The 17,056-nt window shown below is 51.1% G+C and overlaps 1 protein-coding gene across 1 annotated transcript; it reads left to right on the top strand.

Moving 5' to 3' along the window:
- The first annotated feature begins 2,463 nt into the window (after positions 1-2,463).
- SV2A (synaptic vesicle glycoprotein 2A) lies at positions 2,464-16,910 on the top strand. Its single transcript, XM_059078195.2, has 13 exons — positions 2,464-2,766; positions 6,340-7,309; positions 8,842-9,022; positions 9,835-9,986; positions 10,099-10,232; positions 10,899-10,988; positions 11,225-11,335; positions 11,524-11,612; positions 12,288-12,452; positions 12,663-12,796; positions 13,660-13,866; positions 14,465-14,624; positions 15,050-16,910. Exons 2-13 carry the CDS (start codon positions 6,688-6,690, stop codon positions 15,231-15,233), a joined length of 2,229 nt encoding a protein of 742 aa, XP_058934178.1. The 5' UTR covers positions 2,464-2,766; positions 6,340-6,687; the 3' UTR covers positions 15,234-16,910.
- The last annotated feature ends 146 nt before the right edge of the window (positions 16,911-17,056 follow it).

Below are 17,056 nucleotides of genomic sequence, written 5' to 3'. Positions count from 1 at the left end.
CTGCTGCGCCACCAGGGAAGCCCTGTACTCTTGGTCTGGCTTCTTTTGTTCAATATTTTGTGAGATCTTTTTATGCAAGTTGTATATAGTCGTTCTGTCTTTTAAAAGTTTGTTACATAGTATTTCCTATATGAATATACCACAGTTTATCCAGGTTTAACCATTCTTTGGCTGATAGACATTTGAATTTTTTGACTATTATGGATAAAGCTGCTATAAAAATACTTGTACTTGTCTTTTTATGGGACATACGCACTCATTTCTCTTGGGAGCGTATTTGTTGGATCAGATTTGATTTGTTTTCAAAGGATCACCCTGACTGCTGAGAATAATGGGTTTTAAGTAAGCAAGATTGGAAGTAGGGAAACCAGTTAGGAGGCTGTTGCAGTAGCTGAAGAAGGAGATGATGGTGGCTTAGACTAGTGGGCAGTGGTGGAGAAGTGGTAGATACAGAAGATTTTGAAGGTAGGGCCGACAAGACTTGCTGATGTAGGGATAGGAGAAAGAAAGGAAACAAGGATGACTGAAAGGTTTTTGGCCTGAACACCTTGGTAAAAAGATGAGGAACTCGTTCAGAAGTTTGTTTATGGTCTGTTAAGTTTGAGATGCTTTTTAGATACCCATGTGATGATGTTGAATTGACAGATGGTGATTCTGAGTTTGGGCTTGGTGGAAAGGTCTGGACTGGAGATAGAAATGTGGGAATTAATAGCATATAGGCAGCATTAAGGTCATGGATCTACCTGAAGTGATCAAGGAGAAGAGAGTAGGTGGACGCAGAGAGGGGCCCAGGACTGAGCCCCTGAGGAACTCTAATGTTAATGGACCCAGAAAAGGGGCCTGTGAAGGAGTAGCTGGTGAGGTGCATGGGTCCTTGGTTCTAGGGAAAAATGATGGTCTTTCCTCAGAACTTGAAAAATATATACAACCTTTCTCTCTAAGAGTACAAGATTTCTATTTTAGTAATGGATAAGTAGAGAGTATGCAAAGTTACCTTAAAGAGAAGAGATGGCTCCCTGCCAGCAGGACTTGGCTATAACCTAATTGAAAATATTAACATATTTCAATAAAGAATATGTCAACCTGAAGACAGGTCAGCAGTGAATGCTAGCCAGTAAAGGGAGAGTCCATGAGGCCCACGTGGACATAGCCTTTCCAAGAGCCATCCTGGAAAGAGTGCCTTAACCATCTGAGTTAGAGTAGTCCAACATTGGCAAGGCTGCCCATAGCTTATAGATGGGGGTGGAGAACTGTAGCCAAGAAGAGTTTTCTGAACCCATTGGCACGACTCCTTGCTGGGGATGGCCAGATGCCATTAAAGATACAACTACTCTGTTCAGTTATATCATTGTGCATTTATATGTTGACATTATTATTCTGATTTGGTTTAAGGGAGAAAATGTGCTGGACATGCAGACATGAGTCTTCCTTCAGTCTGAGTGACAGTTAAATTCCTCACTGTAAATTAATGCTTACGTATTATGGTTTTATATTTTAGTAAATTGTAAAGTTTGTTGGCACAAAACAGTATTTCCAAGATGTAGCTTTGGAGTATGCGAAACTCCAAAGGCCCACATCCTTGTCAGTGGTAAATTCAACACCACAAATGCCATCTGTGAGGTTGCTTGGGACACAGCCTGCCAGCCCTCTCCATGTAACATATCCCAGCATTTTGAAACCTCCATGTTTAGGAGAACAGAATCACATACTATTAAATATAAAAGGGATCTGATACAGCATCTAGTCCAAGCCCCTTATTTTCCAGATGAGAAAACTGAGGTTCAGAGAGGCAGAGAACTGGACCAAGAGCCCACAGCTTATCGGAAGTGAGAACCCAAGTCAGAGCCCCTGGTCAGTGCTCTGTGCAGATAACCCAAGACCTTACCTAGAATAGGTAGACACATTCAGTATGAACATCCCCAAAGCACCCTGCTCCCCGCACCTCTGGAGCAAAGATTTCACCAAGTGGTATGTCTTGGATCTCTAAGCCCACTTGGTCAGGACTGTTAAACTGCTTCAGCTTCTCCAACCTCTGCTGTCACCAGCAGAATGGAGGACAGGGAGGTCTGCATTGGAAATAAATAATCTGGACTGTTTCTGGAAAGAGATGGCAGGGATCTAGGAGTTTCTGCCTCTGGCAGTTTGGGATAGAAACCACACCTTGTTATTCCTGCTTCCTCTAAAACAGCCAGGTAAACTTGGAGTGTGAGCACTCCGGATTTGGGAGAGGGTTGTGCAAAGGAGTTTGGCTAGGAACCGTGAGGAAGGGGAAGGGAGGCGATCTGAAGGAAGAGAGAGCCCCTGAAATTCGTCGGTCCTGCCATTCTGGGATTGGGCCGCTGAGGAAGGGGCTGCCTTGTTCACCATCTCCCTGTTTGTCTTCCCACTTGCCTCCCTGATACCAGTTTTACTTTCCTTAGATCCTTTAGTCTGTAACTAGAAGGGGCTGGGAAGGGGCTGTGTGTCATCTCCAGCTGTCCCTGTGACAGCCCCCCCTAGCCCCGTCAACACTTCTCCGCGGAGCCCCGAGTCCCTCCCCATCCTCTTTTCTTCTTCCACCGCCCCCCCACCCCAACAATGGTCTCTCCCAATGCTCAGTGGCGCTGGGGGGTGGCGGGGGAGGGCGGAGGCGGGGCCGGAGCCTGCTGGGGGGCAGGTCTGCGCTGCCGCTTTCCCTGGTACCCGGAGCAGTCGCTGCTGCCGCCAGCCCCACGGCCGGGACCCCCGCCCTCACCCGGACTCCCTTATTCGGGGGACCCAGCCCAGGTAAGGCCCCTCTCTCATTCTCTCGGCTCCACCCCGCCCCGGGCAGAAGCATCCTCGCCTTGCCTTGCAGCCATTTTATCCTCCTATGCTTTGCTTGTGGGAAGGGTGACCGTCCCTCTTTAAAGCTGAGGGAATTGGTGGTGGTTTGAATGGACATTTATTGTGGTTGCTGTGCTGATCAGAGAAGGAGAGAAAAAAAAACATTGTGTATATATATATATATATATTTCATATATTTATATATATCTAGGGAGGAGGGGTGTTTTTCTCTACCTTAACCAAGTCCCTACCTACCCTCCTCAAATATTAACGGGCTGGGGGGTTGTAAGGTGGAACAGGGTTCCTTCAAACTCCAATTCCCAACTCATCTTCCCCCGCCTCCTTGCCTCCCCCCATGAGTGATAAATGACCTTGGCTGGGGCCAGAGAATGGATGCTGCCTCACTCAGTCTGTGCGCCTGGACTCGAGTCGCGCGGGGGGTGGAGGAAGGGCAGGAGAAGGAGGGAGGGAAGGGAATGATGAACGGGAACGCTGGGTAGGTAGAGGTGGTAGATGAATAGGCTTAGGGGCACGGATGGCGGGGGATGGAGGCAGTTGCTCCGGGGTGGGGGGAAGGGGTGTTGAGGACGCACTCGTCCAGCAGCAGAATTAAGGGTGAGGGGAGGCGCTCAGAGAATCGGTTCAGTCAGTTCTAGGGGCTCATCTCTTACACCAGAGCGGAGCGGGATGGGGACGGTCGCCACAGATGATGGCAGGGGCAGTCTCTGCGCGTGTGCGCGTGGATTTCTCCCCCTGCGCCCCTGCCTTTCCGTATTCCGTCTTGGGCATTCTCAGCTGACACCTTGATCTTCTTCCCTCAGATACTCCATCTTCCTAACCCTAGGGTAGCATGTAGGGAGGGGAGGTGCAGCCTTGGCTGTCCTGGGGTGGGGACCGAGGCTCAATCACCCAGCTGTAATGGGGAGGGGTGCTCCAGAGCCTGTTTTGATAAGTGACTGCTTCTTAACGACCTTGTCACCTGGGCTAGGGTGGGTTGGGGAACCCAGGTGGCTTCCAAAGTCAGGAGTTTTGATGGGGGGAGGGGGCTTCTGGAGCCTCCCCCACTTATCCAGGGCTGATTCAGTTATCCTGAAAGGAAGATTTTGCTCAGAGTCTCCCCCCGCCCCCCACCTCCATCCTCTGCAGAAAATCTCCTGGGCACGTTTTCCAGTCAGGTGAAGCCCAGCCAACCTTAAAGGGTCCTGTAACCCTGAATCTTGTCTCCTTTAAGCCCCATCTTTCCGAGTCCTGTCTCCTCTCCCACAGGCTTAGCCACCCTGTGCTGCTTTGGGGGCTAAAAATAACATCACTTCCTCACCAGCTCAAAGAATTTGTCTTCCTTCTGTCCCTCCTGACCTCCTGGGCTTGTTGGCCCTGGGGGAGCTGGCTGTTGAGCCATCATATCCTGCTGTGGTTCTGGGGGCCTTCTCCACCCTTCTGGTACCTCTCAGGGGTGGATAGTGTTAACAAACAAGGGGCATGGCTCCCGGTGGGTCCATCTGCCTCCTTCAGGGTTTGGAGGGAGATTCTAGTTGGGAAAGAAAGGAGAGGCAAGCAAATTGCATGCACGAAGGGGATTCCACTGTTCCCTTTCTTTCATGGGGGATGGTTTGGGTCCTGAACCACAAAGAAAAGAAGGTGATGTAGGGGTCAATGTTTCTGGTCATCGTGGTCCAGTGCCCACATCTGACCTGAGGGGTAGGACTCTGCTTGCCAGAGCTTCTTTCTGAACTACATAGCATTACTTACCCCCTTTGCCTGGGCCACTGTGTGTGTGTGTGTGTGTGTGTGTGTGTGTGTGAGATATTTAATGAAGGCCCTGTGCAGGATGTTTTTAGGGGAATGATCTCTGATCAGAATCTAGTCCTGCTTCCTCTGCTTCTATGAAAGAAGAGGGGGTTCTCCTATGCCTGCCTCTGGAGGATGTATTTTGTGGTGGGGAGGTCCAAGGCCCCCTTCCTTCTACATCAGCCTCCTACGCAATGCAGTATTTATGGACTCCCTTTTCCTTGACTCCTGAAGGAGGAGCAGAAAGGATTAAGGGGGATTAGGAAGGGAGGCCATGGGGGAATGAGGTTCAACTATAGACCTTAGAACCCCATGTTGGAAATGTATGTGTTTGATCAGTCATTTCCACTCCCACCCCTACCAGTGAAAGGGGGGCCTATTTATGACATCCTGAAGGAAGATGGCAATAGCCAGTCATCACCTCTTTCTTAGATTTTGATCTGCCTTTTTTTCCATGACCTTAGGTTCTGGATCTCCCTTTTTGTGAGTCTTCCACTGTTTGTCTGGAGGGAGACAGTGTGGGTCCAGCTGCTGGAATTCGTTTGAACACAGACAGAGGGGTCTTGGGACACTGTTTTGGGAGGATACAATAGCATCCAAGTATGACTCCCCTGCTTTGCCCTTGCTGCTTGCTGCTTCTTTCACATTTTTCAATCTAATAGGAAGGAAGGAAACTAATAGAATTTCTATTGTGAGATTAAATTCTCACATCAACTTGGAGAAATAGAGATTGTTATCCCCAATTTAAATATAAGGACTCTGAGGCTTCAAGATATTAAGTGACCTTCTCAAGATCAATTAGTAAATGGCAGAGCTGGGATTTCAACTTATGTCGTGTAACTGTCATGTGGTTTGCACTGAACCGGCTTTCTCCTTGCCAGTATCCCTTTCTGTTGCTCACCCTAAAGAGCATCCACAGGGCTTTTTGTTCTGGCATCTTGTGAAGGAGTAGAGGGCATCTCCGTACATTATCACCACAAAGAGTAATAACTAATATTTATTCATCGATTTTTACGTGCCAGGTATTATGGTAAAGAGCTTACACACATTATGTCATTTAATCCTTACTTTTCCCTGCTTAAATAAGAGGTAACTAAGGTTTGGAGGTTCAGAGACATGCCCATGGTCACTTAGCTAGTAAGTGCTGAAGCAGGAAGTCAAACCCAAGTGTGTCTGACTCTGGAAGCTGAGCTTTCACCCACTGAGCTATGTTGGGAGAAGACCCCTCCCTGGGAGGCCTATAAATATGAAACCTGAGGGAAGGACTGTGGAAGCCCCACCTTCAGATGCCATCAGTGGGCTGAAGGCAACAGTTTGGAGGACTCAGTGCTCCTTCTCTACCTTCTCCCCAAGCTCCACCCCCAGTAAGAAACCCAGACCAGACTGGAGTAGGGAGTTCTGGTTTCTCTATTTCCTTTGGTGTTCTTGGCAGGTTGGTGGTAAAGCAAAAGGTCTGATCTTGATGTGGGGCAGGGGGTCGGGAGAAGGGCTCTGGGTCGATGACTGTGACTTTGGAGCAAATCCCATGGGTCTAGTCTTCAAGGTCAAAGTGAGGGGGCTTATATTGAATGGCCCATAGTAGGCCCAGGTGGTCATCCCTTTTTACCGAGTGGGACTTGAGGCAAGGAGACCACCTCTGTAACACATGGCCCAGGTGGGGCTCTGTGTCAGCAGGAGCTCTATGTTGGCCTTCTTCAGTGCCTTAGGCCTCACAACCTCCTTTTTCTTCCTCTTATTTTTTTCTAGATCTCCAGAGGCTCCTGGAAGAGAAGTAGCAGGCTCTTCTGAGTTATCCTGGCTCCCCACCTTAGCCTCCACAACCTGGCTCCCCCTCTCCTACCTGTTCCCCCTCTCCCCTTCTCCCTTCCCAATGCACCCAACTGAACTGGGTGTGGGCCAAAGCTCCTCTCCCCCCTTTCCCCTCCTAAACACACACTGGCCAGGCCCTATATTCTCCTATTCTGTGCCCAAAGATACTCGAACACACTTCATCTAAGTAACAGGGGGACGGGGTCTTTCTGACTTCACGAGTCCTTGAGCAAAATCTGAATAAGGAGTGTAGGAGATCTGGTGAAGTATTCCCAAAGCCCCATCATGGAAGAGGGTTTCAGAGACCGGGCAGCTTTCATCCGTGGGGCCAAAGACATTGCCAAGGAAGTCAAGAAACACGCAGCCAAGAAGGTGGTGAAGGGCCTGGACAGAGTCCAGGATGAATATTCCCGGAGATCCTACTCCCGCTTTGAGGAGGAGGACGATGATGATGACTTCCCTGCCTCTGCTGACGGCTATTACCGTGGGGAAGGGGCCCAGGATGAGGAGGAAGGTGGCGCATCTAGTGATGCCACTGAGGGCCATGACGAGGATGATGAGATCTACGAGGGGGAATATCAGGGCATCCCCCGGGCAGAGTCTGGGGGCAAAGGCGAGCGGATGGCAGATGGGGCACCCCTGGCTGGAGTGAGGGGGGGCTTGGGTGATGGGGAGGGCCCCCCTGGGGGCCGGGGAGAGGCACAGCGGCGGAAAGAACGGGAAGAACTGGCCCAGCAGTATGAAGCCATCCTACGGGAGTGTGGCCATGGCCGCTTCCAGTGGACACTGTATTTCGTGCTTGGTCTGGCGCTGATGGCTGATGGTGTCGAGGTCTTCGTGGTGGGCTTTGTGCTGCCCAGTGCTGAGAAAGACATGTGCCTGTCTGACTCCAACAAAGGCATGCTGGGTAAGATTCTCAATGAGCACTCTAGCCCTGTCCTGCCCCAAATCTGGAAACACTCCTGTTCCTGAGAACTGCTCCTGTCCTCACCACTGGGCTCCTAAGGACCCTGCTCCCAAGATGTCCCCAGAGAGTTCAGGGTTCCTCTGCAAACTCCCCACCCCCACCCCCTCCTCTGGAGGTTGGGTCATGGTGAGGTTGCTTGTGCAAGAGAGGCCTGAGGGAGGGCAGCTGGGCTGGGGCTTGGGCCAGTGGTTGGGTGGTGGTCTGCTTAGTTCTGCAGGAGTTGGCCATGGTGGGATGGGCCCCCATTTAATGTTTCTTCAGGGGCTTCCCTCTTGTTATTCTGATCCATTCCCCTTTTGGGGGGAACAAGAAGTCAGTATCCAAACTCCTTGGTTTACATGAGGAGAGTCAGTTTGGGGTGGTGGAGGGAGGGGAAGAATCCTTGGCCTTCAGCCAGGGAAGCTGGTCACACTTGCCCTTGGTTAGCCTTGGGAGTGTTCAGGGGCCAGCGATTGGTCTTTAATGTCCCTTCCTGATGGGGACCCGGAGGGAGGAAATCCCCTAGATTCACTCAGAAGGGATCAGGTCTTGCTCTGTTGCCAAGTTGCCATGAGGAGAAGGGAAGTTCCCTTCTCCCTGGGGCTTGACTTGGGTCTGGGTAAAATGCAGAGTTTAGAGTAGATGACTTTTTTTTTTTTTTTTTTGCGGTATGCGGGCCTCTCACTGTTGTGGCCTCTCCCATTGCGGAGCACAGGCTCCGGACGCGCAGGCCTAGCGGCCATGGCTCACGGGCTTAGTTGCTCCGCGGCATGTGGGATCTTCCCGGACCAGGGCACGAACCCATGTCTCCTGCATCGGCAGGCAGATTCTCAACCACTGCGCCACCAGGGAAGCCCTAGAGTAGATGACTTTTAAGATCAATTCCAACTCTGATTTTATGAAGGAAGTAAGAAATAGGAGAGTTTTAGGACCAGAAGTACTGGAGCTGGAAAGAGTAAAGGATGGATTTTGTGCGTGGGATTTCCTGGGAAGATTGAAGCAATGGAGCCTCTTTCCCAGGGAACATAAGAGACACCTCCTGCTGCTTTGAGGGCATCACATCAGAGAGAATAGAGGGGACCCTGGGAGGGTCTGGGAATCTAGGCAGATCCATTCCTCATTCCAGGCAAGCCAGAGATGGGGGTGTCATGTATGTGTGTGCGTGTACATGTGTGTGCGTGACAGCAAGAGAGTGAGAAGTAAGAGCGAGCAAGAAGGAATGAGGGAAAGAAAGAGGAGAATTCTAGGGATCTCCCATACCTGCATCCCTGCCTTTGAACCCCTGGCCTGCAGAGATGGCCTTCCATTTTTGCTCACATAATTCATCTTCTCTCACTTGCTCTCATCTCTGGGTAGACTAGACTTAGCTTCTAGAGGTCCTTCAGATCCTCCATCCATGCTCCTGCAGTTTCAGCTCATTTAAATATTTGGCAAGTGGAAGAATTGAAATGTGTCTGCTCATACCCCTTCTGCCCCTGTTTTCCTCCTTCCAGGCCTCATTGTCTACCTGGGCATGATGGTGGGAGCCTTCCTCTGGGGAGGGCTGGCTGATCGGCTGGGTCGAAGACAATGTCTGCTCATATCACTCTCAGTCAACAGCGTCTTCGCCTTTTTCTCATCTTTTGTCCAGGGTTATGGCACTTTCCTTTTCTGCCGCCTCCTTTCTGGCGTCGGGTGAGTGTCCACTTCCTAAGCCCCTGGAGAGCAGGGCTGGGTCTTGGTCACTGTTATGTCTCTAGGGCCCAGCACAGTGCCAGGCACACCAGATGAACCTCAAATATGTGTGAGTTGAATGAATGAATTCCTTTTTTCTCTTCCCACCATCTTCAGGCCAGCTTCTCCCTGTCCAGGACCTGTCTACCCTGTCCAGAATGCCATTCCATGTGTGGTTCACTCCTGAGTCTTCCACCCTATGCTTTAGTTCCATTCTGAGCCTGGCTCCATGAAGAGGCCTAGTGGGTCTCAGGTTCACCCCTGGGTACCTGTGGACCCTTGAGTTATCCCCTTCCCAGAGTCTAAATATTTCCTACATTCAATAACAGACCTTGTTAATACCCCCACCTGCCAGAACCCTCAAGTCTTGACCCACCCAACTCCTACACTTCCTCAGTCACCTGCATGTACTCTCTGCATTGTCTCCAAGCTCTTTTCTGGCCTGCTCCCATATATGTGCCCTCAGATGCCTCTTTGCTCTTTTTCCTTTGGGCATTTCCCCTCTTTTCTGTAATTATCTTCCTTCCTTCCAACTCTTCAAGATTCAATGTTTGTTCCTTCCCATTCCCCGAGACCTGCCTGCCTGTTTCCCAGATTCCCAAGGATGAGTGCCTGATGGTTGGTGGTGAGGGAGCTTATAGGGCACGTGTGAGAAAGAGTCTCTTTTAAAGGTCCGGAAGATGAAAGGGACTTGGGGATCCAGAGCACTGGGGCAGGGAGGGGATCAAGAATATGGCCATTTTCCAATGCTGAATTCTTGCAATGCCCTCCAGGATTGGAGGGTCCATCCCCATTGTCTTCTCCTATTTTTCGGAGTTTCTGGCCCAGGAGAAACGTGGGGAGCATTTGAGCTGGCTCTGCATGTTTTGGATGATTGGTGGAGTGTACGCAGCTGCTATGGCTTGGGCCATCATCCCCCACTACGGTAAGCAGCCCCCAGAAGATACACCCCAGACTCCCTCCTCTCCTGTGCTCCCTGTGGTAGGACCTTCCAGCCTCTTGCCTCTCTGCTGATGCTGTGACTCTGTCCCTGCCAGGGTGGAGCTTTCAGATGGGGTCCGCTTACCAGTTCCACAGCTGGAGGGTCTTTGTCCTCGTCTGCGCCTTTCCTTCTGTGTTTGCCATTGGGGCTCTGACCACACAGCCTGAGAGCCCCCGTTTCTTCCTGGAGGTGAATGGGGCTGGGGCTGGGGCTGGGGGAAGGGCAGCAGGGGCTCCTGTATTCAGACACCCACTGTGGGTTGGGTTTGGTCCTATGTGGCTGCTTTCCTTCCTCACAGGGTCCAAGGTCTGGGGGACTTTATCTTGCTTCCTTTGTCTTAGAATGTATTTCCAGAGGAGTTCTGTGGGTGGAGAAACCATGGGACCTGCTCAACCATGGGTGGCTTAAGGTTTTGCAGGCAGAGGTCCTGGCCCTGGCCCTGACTTTACAGTTCAAAAGAGGATCTACTGTCTACTCCTTCCCCCTCCAACTTTATCTTGATCCAGCAGGGTTAGGACGCTGCCCCTTCTCTGACTACATGCTTGCCCACCATCATCATTTCCCTTGTTTTCAGTTTTCTCTTTCCATTGGACCAGGGGATTCCCTAAGACCTGGGTTAGGACCCTGGATTCCCCCACTCTTGCCCAAGTCTGATGATGTCTTGCTGTACTCCCGCTAGGGCTCTTTCAGAGTGGATGATGGATGTGCCCATAGGTCACATAGGGGCACACAGGAGTTGGGGGTAGGAGCCTTTTTGTGTCCTGTGATTCCATAAGCCAGGTTGAGGGAGGGGGTCTATAACCCTGGGTCAGTGAGGGGCTAACCTGGATGTGGGGATTGTGTCTGTGGCTCTAGAACGGGAAACATGATGAGGCCTGGATGGTACTGAAGCAGGTCCATGACACCAACATGCGAGCCAAGGGGCATCCTGAGCGAGTCTTTTCAGTAAGCCACAGTCCTCCCCCTCAGTCCTCCAAGCCCCCACCTGGCCCCTCTTTGGATACCTCCCACAGTCCCCACCCAGCTTCCTAGGCAACTCTGGCCACACTCTCCCTCGAGATCCCTCAGGGTATCATGTCTACCTCCTGCCTCCTATTTTGCTACTGTGGGAGAAACTGAGGTACCTGGAAGGGGTGGAAAGTACAGACTGTGTGACTGCTCGCTCCTTCTCTTGACCCTAGGTAACCCACATTAAGACAATTCATCAGGAGGATGAGTTGATTGAGATTCAGTCAGACACAGGGACCTGGTACCAGCGCTGGGGGGTCCGGGCCTTGAGCCTGGGAGGGCAGGTAATGGGTTATGGGATGGTGGAGAGAAAGAAGGGAGTGGGAGAGATGGAGAGGAAGGCAGAGCTTGAGCCTGGGTGTGGGGGTGATGCGTGAACTGAAGGGAGGTGGTAGGGCAGAAAAATGGGGATCTTTAGGTGCTAAAACTACTGGCTAGAAGCCACTGTCTGACTTTGTCCTGTTCCACCTAGGTTTGGGGGAACTTCCTCTCCTGTTTTGGTCCAGAATATCGCCGCATCACTCTGATGATGATGGGTGTGTGGTTCACCATGTCGTTCAGGTGAGGAGGTGGGTGGGGCAGGCGGTATGTGGGGGATGTGATGGTTTGTGGGTTGGGAGGGAGGTGGAGAAAATGGAAGTGAAGAGGATGAATAATAAGGTGCTTTTCAGAGCCCCTCTCATCCTCCACCCTATACTTCACTCATTAATCCAACAAACTTATATTACAGGCTGAACAGTATTAATTTCTGTTCTGTGCCAGGTACTCTGATGGGATGGAATAGATGTGGTCCCAGTCCTCATGGAGTTTACATTTTGGTCCGGGAGCTAGAGGAAACTAGCTGTAAAGCAGTGTGATGGGTGCCACGGTGGGGGTAGTGCTTCTGGAACACATGAGCAGGCTTTCCAGCCCAAATCTGGGGTGGGCTGGGGAGGGGATCTAAGTCCTAAAGGATGAATAGGAGTTAGATAGGCTGAGGGTGGGATGGGGAGACTGTTTTAAACAGAAGGAAGAGCAAATGCCAGGGAGGTAAGAAATAGTATGGTGGGAGGGTTAGAAGAACCTGAAGTCCCCCAGAACCACAGCAATTGGTGAAAGATGAGATGAGGTGAGAGATGAGGCTGGGGAGGTAAGCAAGGTCCTAACATGAGCTGACTCCTCTATTTCGCCCTCCTTCTGGACTGCGTGTCTCTGATTCTTGAGCCCTGTCTGATTCCATTGCCCTTGACTCTTCAGCTACTATGGCCTGACTGTCTGGTTTCCCGACATGATCCGCCATCTCCAAGCAGTGGACTACGCAGCCCGCACCAAAGTGTTCCCTGGGGAACGTGTAGAGCATGTGACTTTTAACTTCACCCTGGAGAATCAGATCCACCGAGGGGGACAGTACTTCAATGACAAGTATGTGGGGACCTTTACACTTCACTCGTTCTACCACTTCTACCCTTTGCCTCCTTTGTGAGTCTGGGGATTTGGAGACAAGGTGTTTGGGGGCAAAGAGCCATGGTTCTCCTCAGCGCTGCAGCTTCCTGTTACTTCACTAAGGAACTGAGTCTTGAAGGAGGGTATAAGGATGAGGGGAAAGTGGCTGTCATCATCCTGGCCTTACAGGTTTATTGGGCTGCGTCTGAAGTCAGTGTCCTTTGAGGACTCCCTATTTGAGGAGTGTTATTTCGAGGATGTCACATCCAGCAACACTTTCTTCCGCAACTGCACGTTCATCAACACCGTGTTCTATAACACTGGTAAGGTGGGGTGGCTAGTGGCTGACAGACTAAAGGGTTGGGTGGATCTTGAGCCAGGGAAAAGGAGGCTTCTTCATTTCCTAACTCAGAGTTCTCAAGCTGAGCTCTCTGGAGCCTTGGCGGTGGTATGGGGGCCTATTAGCTACTACCAATAATTTAAAAAATCTAATGGAAACTGAACATTTTTCTGTGATAAATAGAACATCTGACAAAAACATCAAGTTTCTTTGCCTTTGGCTAGAATTGAAACAGCTCAGTGTGGTGATATTAATGCATTTTTGAAGAGGGCAAAAATCATTCAAAACAGTGTCCTTGGGAAATAGAAAAACAATAAAAGGGATATTTGATGGAGAAAAGGGAGTCAGTGCCTTAATCCATTTCTTTAACAGTGATTCTCAAACTGTATGCACATGAAAGGCTGGTTTTGTAAGCTAGACTGAGGCTTCCCACCTCTAAATGGAGTACTGGGTGAGTTTTCCCACCTTGCAGGAAAAAGTAATGGATAGGATTTTTAATGATTTTTAATATTTTGCTCAGTAATTTATCCTAAACTCATGGCACTGCTACTGCTTATAGTCAGCTAGAGCAGACAAAAAGAATGGACGGGAAAGAAGCAGACACTATCAATGAGAAAACTGGGCAACAGCCAGCCACACTGTTTCATTTGGTAGTCTACGGTCGTTTTGTGCTGTGAAGAGTACTAGTTCGCATGGTGATGTTATCTGATGCTTTGCCTTGAGTGCCCTGTATGATTCTGAGGGCCACCCCAGCTAAACCCCTCAAAGGCAGAGCCCTGAGCATAAGCAGTGGCAGCCTCCCCCTCACATCTGCCCTGTCCGCCTGTCTTGGCCTTTTGCCCCCAGACTTGTTTGAGTACAAGTTTGTGAACAGCCGTCTGGTGAACAGCACATTCCTGCACAACAAGGAGGGTTGCCCACTGGACGTGACAGGGACAGGTGAAGGCGCCTACATGGTGTATTTCGTCAGCTTCTTGGGGACGCTGGCTGTGCTTCCTGGGAACATTGTGTCTGCCCTGCTCATGGACAAGATTGGCAGGCTCCGGATGCTTGGTAAGGCGGGGAGGCTGGCTGGTGGTGTGTCGGAACTGTTTAGGGGGCTGGGGGAAGGGAAAGGTTGTCACTGGGCTTCTCAGCTTAGTCTGTGGAAAGCTTAGCCAGAAACTAAGACGGAAGGTTCTGTCTCTCACATCTTCTGCTTGCGGGTGGCTGCAGGACAGGGAGGGGTCTGGGGGGGAGCTCTTCTGGGGGTAGGAGGTAGGCAGAATAGCAAGTTCAGGGCACAGGCTTTGAGGTCATCGGTTTTGAATCTCAGCTCCACCGCCTACCTTGGGCAAGTCACTTTACCTCTGTGAGCCCAGCTGTCTCATCTGTGACATGGCGGTGATGACAGTACCTGTCTCATGAGGTTGACTTGTTAGCAGTGTGTGTAAACCATCAAGTTGCTTGGCCCATAGCCTGAACTGAAGAAATGGTTGGTACTGAATTGTTAATAAGACAATTATAAGGGAGGTTGGGGATGAGTAGAAAGCCTTTCTTTTGGGTACCTTGGCAAAAAGAGAGTCTCATCCTGGGCTGCGCTCAACGCTGGTCGACAGGACAGTGTGGGCTGTGGCCAGGCTCATGCTGCTTTCTCCTTCCCCGGCTCTAGCTGGCTCCAGCGTGATGTCCTGCGTCTCCTGCTTCTTCCTGTCTTTTGGGAACAGCGAGTCAGCCATGATCGCTCTGCTCTGCCTTTTTGGGGGGGTCAGCATTGCATCCTGGAACGCGCTGGACGTGTTGACTGTTGAACTCTACCCCTCGGACAAGAGGTAGTTGGAGTGTGGTAGGGGCAGGGCAGCAGGTTTAGTGCTCAGAGGACAGGACAGAAATGGGGTGAGGAAGGGGGCTGATTGGGAAAGGCATCTTTAGGGGTGAAAGGGTACATATTCCCCTTGAATTTCTCCTCTACAAGTTGGTAGCTTTTATATTCACTCCTTGAAGTCTTAACTATTAACCTAATTTTTTGGTGTCCTTTCCCCCTTGCCTCCCAATTTATCTGTATTCCCTGATGTGCATCCCTCACCTCTCTAATCTCTCCATCTTTCCTCTCCCTCTTGGACACTGCCTGCCGTCTCTCCTTCACTTTCCCACCTACCCACCCTTCCCCTACAAACCCTCCCATGCCTCTTCCTTTGTCTCCCTCCTGGGCCGGGCCCCTGCATCCTGCGTGCTGTGCTGGGGCCCTCCTGAGCAGGACCACAGCCTTCGGCTTCCTGAATGCTCTGTGTAAGCTGGCAGCTGTGCTGGGGATCAGCATCTTCACGTCCTTTGTGGGAATCACCAAGGCCGCCCCCATCCTCTTTGCCTCAGCTGCTCTTGCCCTTGGTAGTTCTCTGGCCCTGAAGCTGCCCGAGACGCGGGGGCAGGTGCTGCAGTGAGTCTCTCTGGAGCTTCGGGTTGGCAGGCACACTGTGAGACCAACAATTCCTTCTTCCCCTTCCCTGTCCTGCCATCCTGGCCACAAAGAGCCCTCATTCCCCACTCCCGTTTGGTGTCTTAGCCGTGTGTGCGTGTGTGCGTGTGTGTATGTGTGTGCACGTGCGTGACCCCGTGGGCAGGGACTACAGGGAAGGCTCCTCTATCCCAGGTTTGGGGTGCAGCCCTGTCCCCCACCTCCTCCCACCCTTGAGTTTGCCCGGGAAGGCTTGGCCCCACACTTCTCCCCAGTGTTAGTGAGAGGCCCTTGCTCTTCCCGGCGCCTAGGACTCTAGAACAGGCTTCCTGCCTTCCCCCTCATTCCCTCTGCCTGGGCCCTGGTGAAAGCACAGGCGTGTGGCTATGTCGGCGGCGGGGGGCCTAGTGTACCACAGACCAAAAGAACTTAGAGTTGTAAGGGCGTAAAGTGCCCTCTCACGCCTCCTGTTGGATGCTGGGGGAGTAGCAATAAACTTCAGCCCCTGGCCTCCATTTCCTTCTCAATTTGGGCTACAAGTAAGAAGCCTGAATTTTATGAAACTAGCTTTCTGTTTCTTATTTATTTATATATTAAGTTCTGAGGCAGCTCAGCAGGACTGTGTGTGTGAGTGCTTGTGTACATTTATGTGTGTGTGTGTGTGCGTGCTGTGAGGTGGGGGTGTCGTTATACTGTCCTCAGATACAAGCCAAGGGTAACTTCAGTGGATACACACACAACCCTGCCTCCCACAGTACCTCCCCTAATCTTGTTTCTGTGCCGGGCCTGGGTGGAAAGAGCCCTAGGCCAGGCTGGGGTAAAAGTCCCACAGTCTATGGAGAGCTGACGGCACCTGACAAGGTCCATCTCCTCCCCTCCTCTCAAGAAGCACAGGCCTCCTCTGGAATGAGAGGCTCTACCCGCTATAGCACAGACAGGCACAGCACAGCAGCCCTCCCACCTCCAACCTGTCCCCTCACAGGCAGGGGAGCAGGGGAGGGAAAGAAACCAGTCATATGGTCTAACCAGCAGATCAAAAGCACAAGGAGCTGGGGCGGGGCAGGAACTGGGGCCTTCCCAGCAATTCCTGTAAAGTGGGAAGAGTTTAGGCAGTAAGCCAGGGACCCCTAATGCAGGGACCAGAAGCTTCAGTCGCCCTGTCTCACCCTTTCCACAGGACAGCCCATGTAGGTTAAGCTGCCCCTGCCCCACCCTATGCTGTGTGGCTGCTTTCTTTGGTGCCCCCTTTCCCCCACCGTAGCTGTGATGTGTCGTAGTTTTTAGCTGTTTGTAAATGTTAAAAAAAAGTTAAAAGGAAAAAAGTGAAAACAACAATAAAAAAAGAAAATCCAAATTCACCCTCCTCATGCCGCGTCTGGTGCCCCCCTCCCTATGGTCACTCCCATTTTGTAACACTGAACCCGGTGGTGACTGTTTAACTCTTTGATGTCTGTGCTCAAAGGACTGCCTTCTCCAGTGCCCAGTGTACGAGTGTGTGCCCTCTTCCCTCACCCTTCACTTGCTGGACGCAGCCCTCTCCCCTGCACCCCCCTGGAGGGACCCATCCATATCCCTTACTCTCCTGGGGAGCCCTAAACCCAACTCTGTTGATGTAAAAAATGAAAATATTGATGAAAAATAAAAAGGAAACAAATCCTTAAAATCTATGTCTGCTTCTTTGCCTCTACCTAAGTCCAACTCTGAGACAGTCCTGGGAGGGGAAGACGGTGAGATGGAAAAACAACTCCCCTCTCTCTAAACTGAAGGCCAGAATAACATGATGCATCACATTTACTTCCTAAGTTGGCC

Source organism: Kogia breviceps, chromosome 1, assembly GCF_026419965.1.
Source record: "Kogia breviceps isolate mKogBre1 chromosome 1, mKogBre1 haplotype 1, whole genome shotgun sequence".
Classification (NCBI taxonomy): domain Eukaryota; kingdom Metazoa; phylum Chordata; class Mammalia; order Artiodactyla; family Physeteridae; genus Kogia; species Kogia breviceps.
This window is presented reverse-complemented; position numbering and strand designations above follow the sequence as displayed.

Coding starts and splice junctions, on each gene's coding strand:
- SV2A (XM_059078195.2), top strand. CDS start 6,688: ATGGAAGAGGGTTTCAGAGACCGGGCAGCTTTCATCCGTGGGGCCAAA. Junction 10,989..11,224: donor ATCCTGAGCGAGTCTTTTCA/GTAAGCCACAGT, acceptor TCTTGACCCTAG/GTAACCCACATTAAGACAAT. Junction 14,625..15,049: donor CTCTACCCCTCGGACAAGAG/GTAGTTGGAGTG, acceptor CCTCCTGAGCAG/GACCACAGCCTTCGGCTTCC.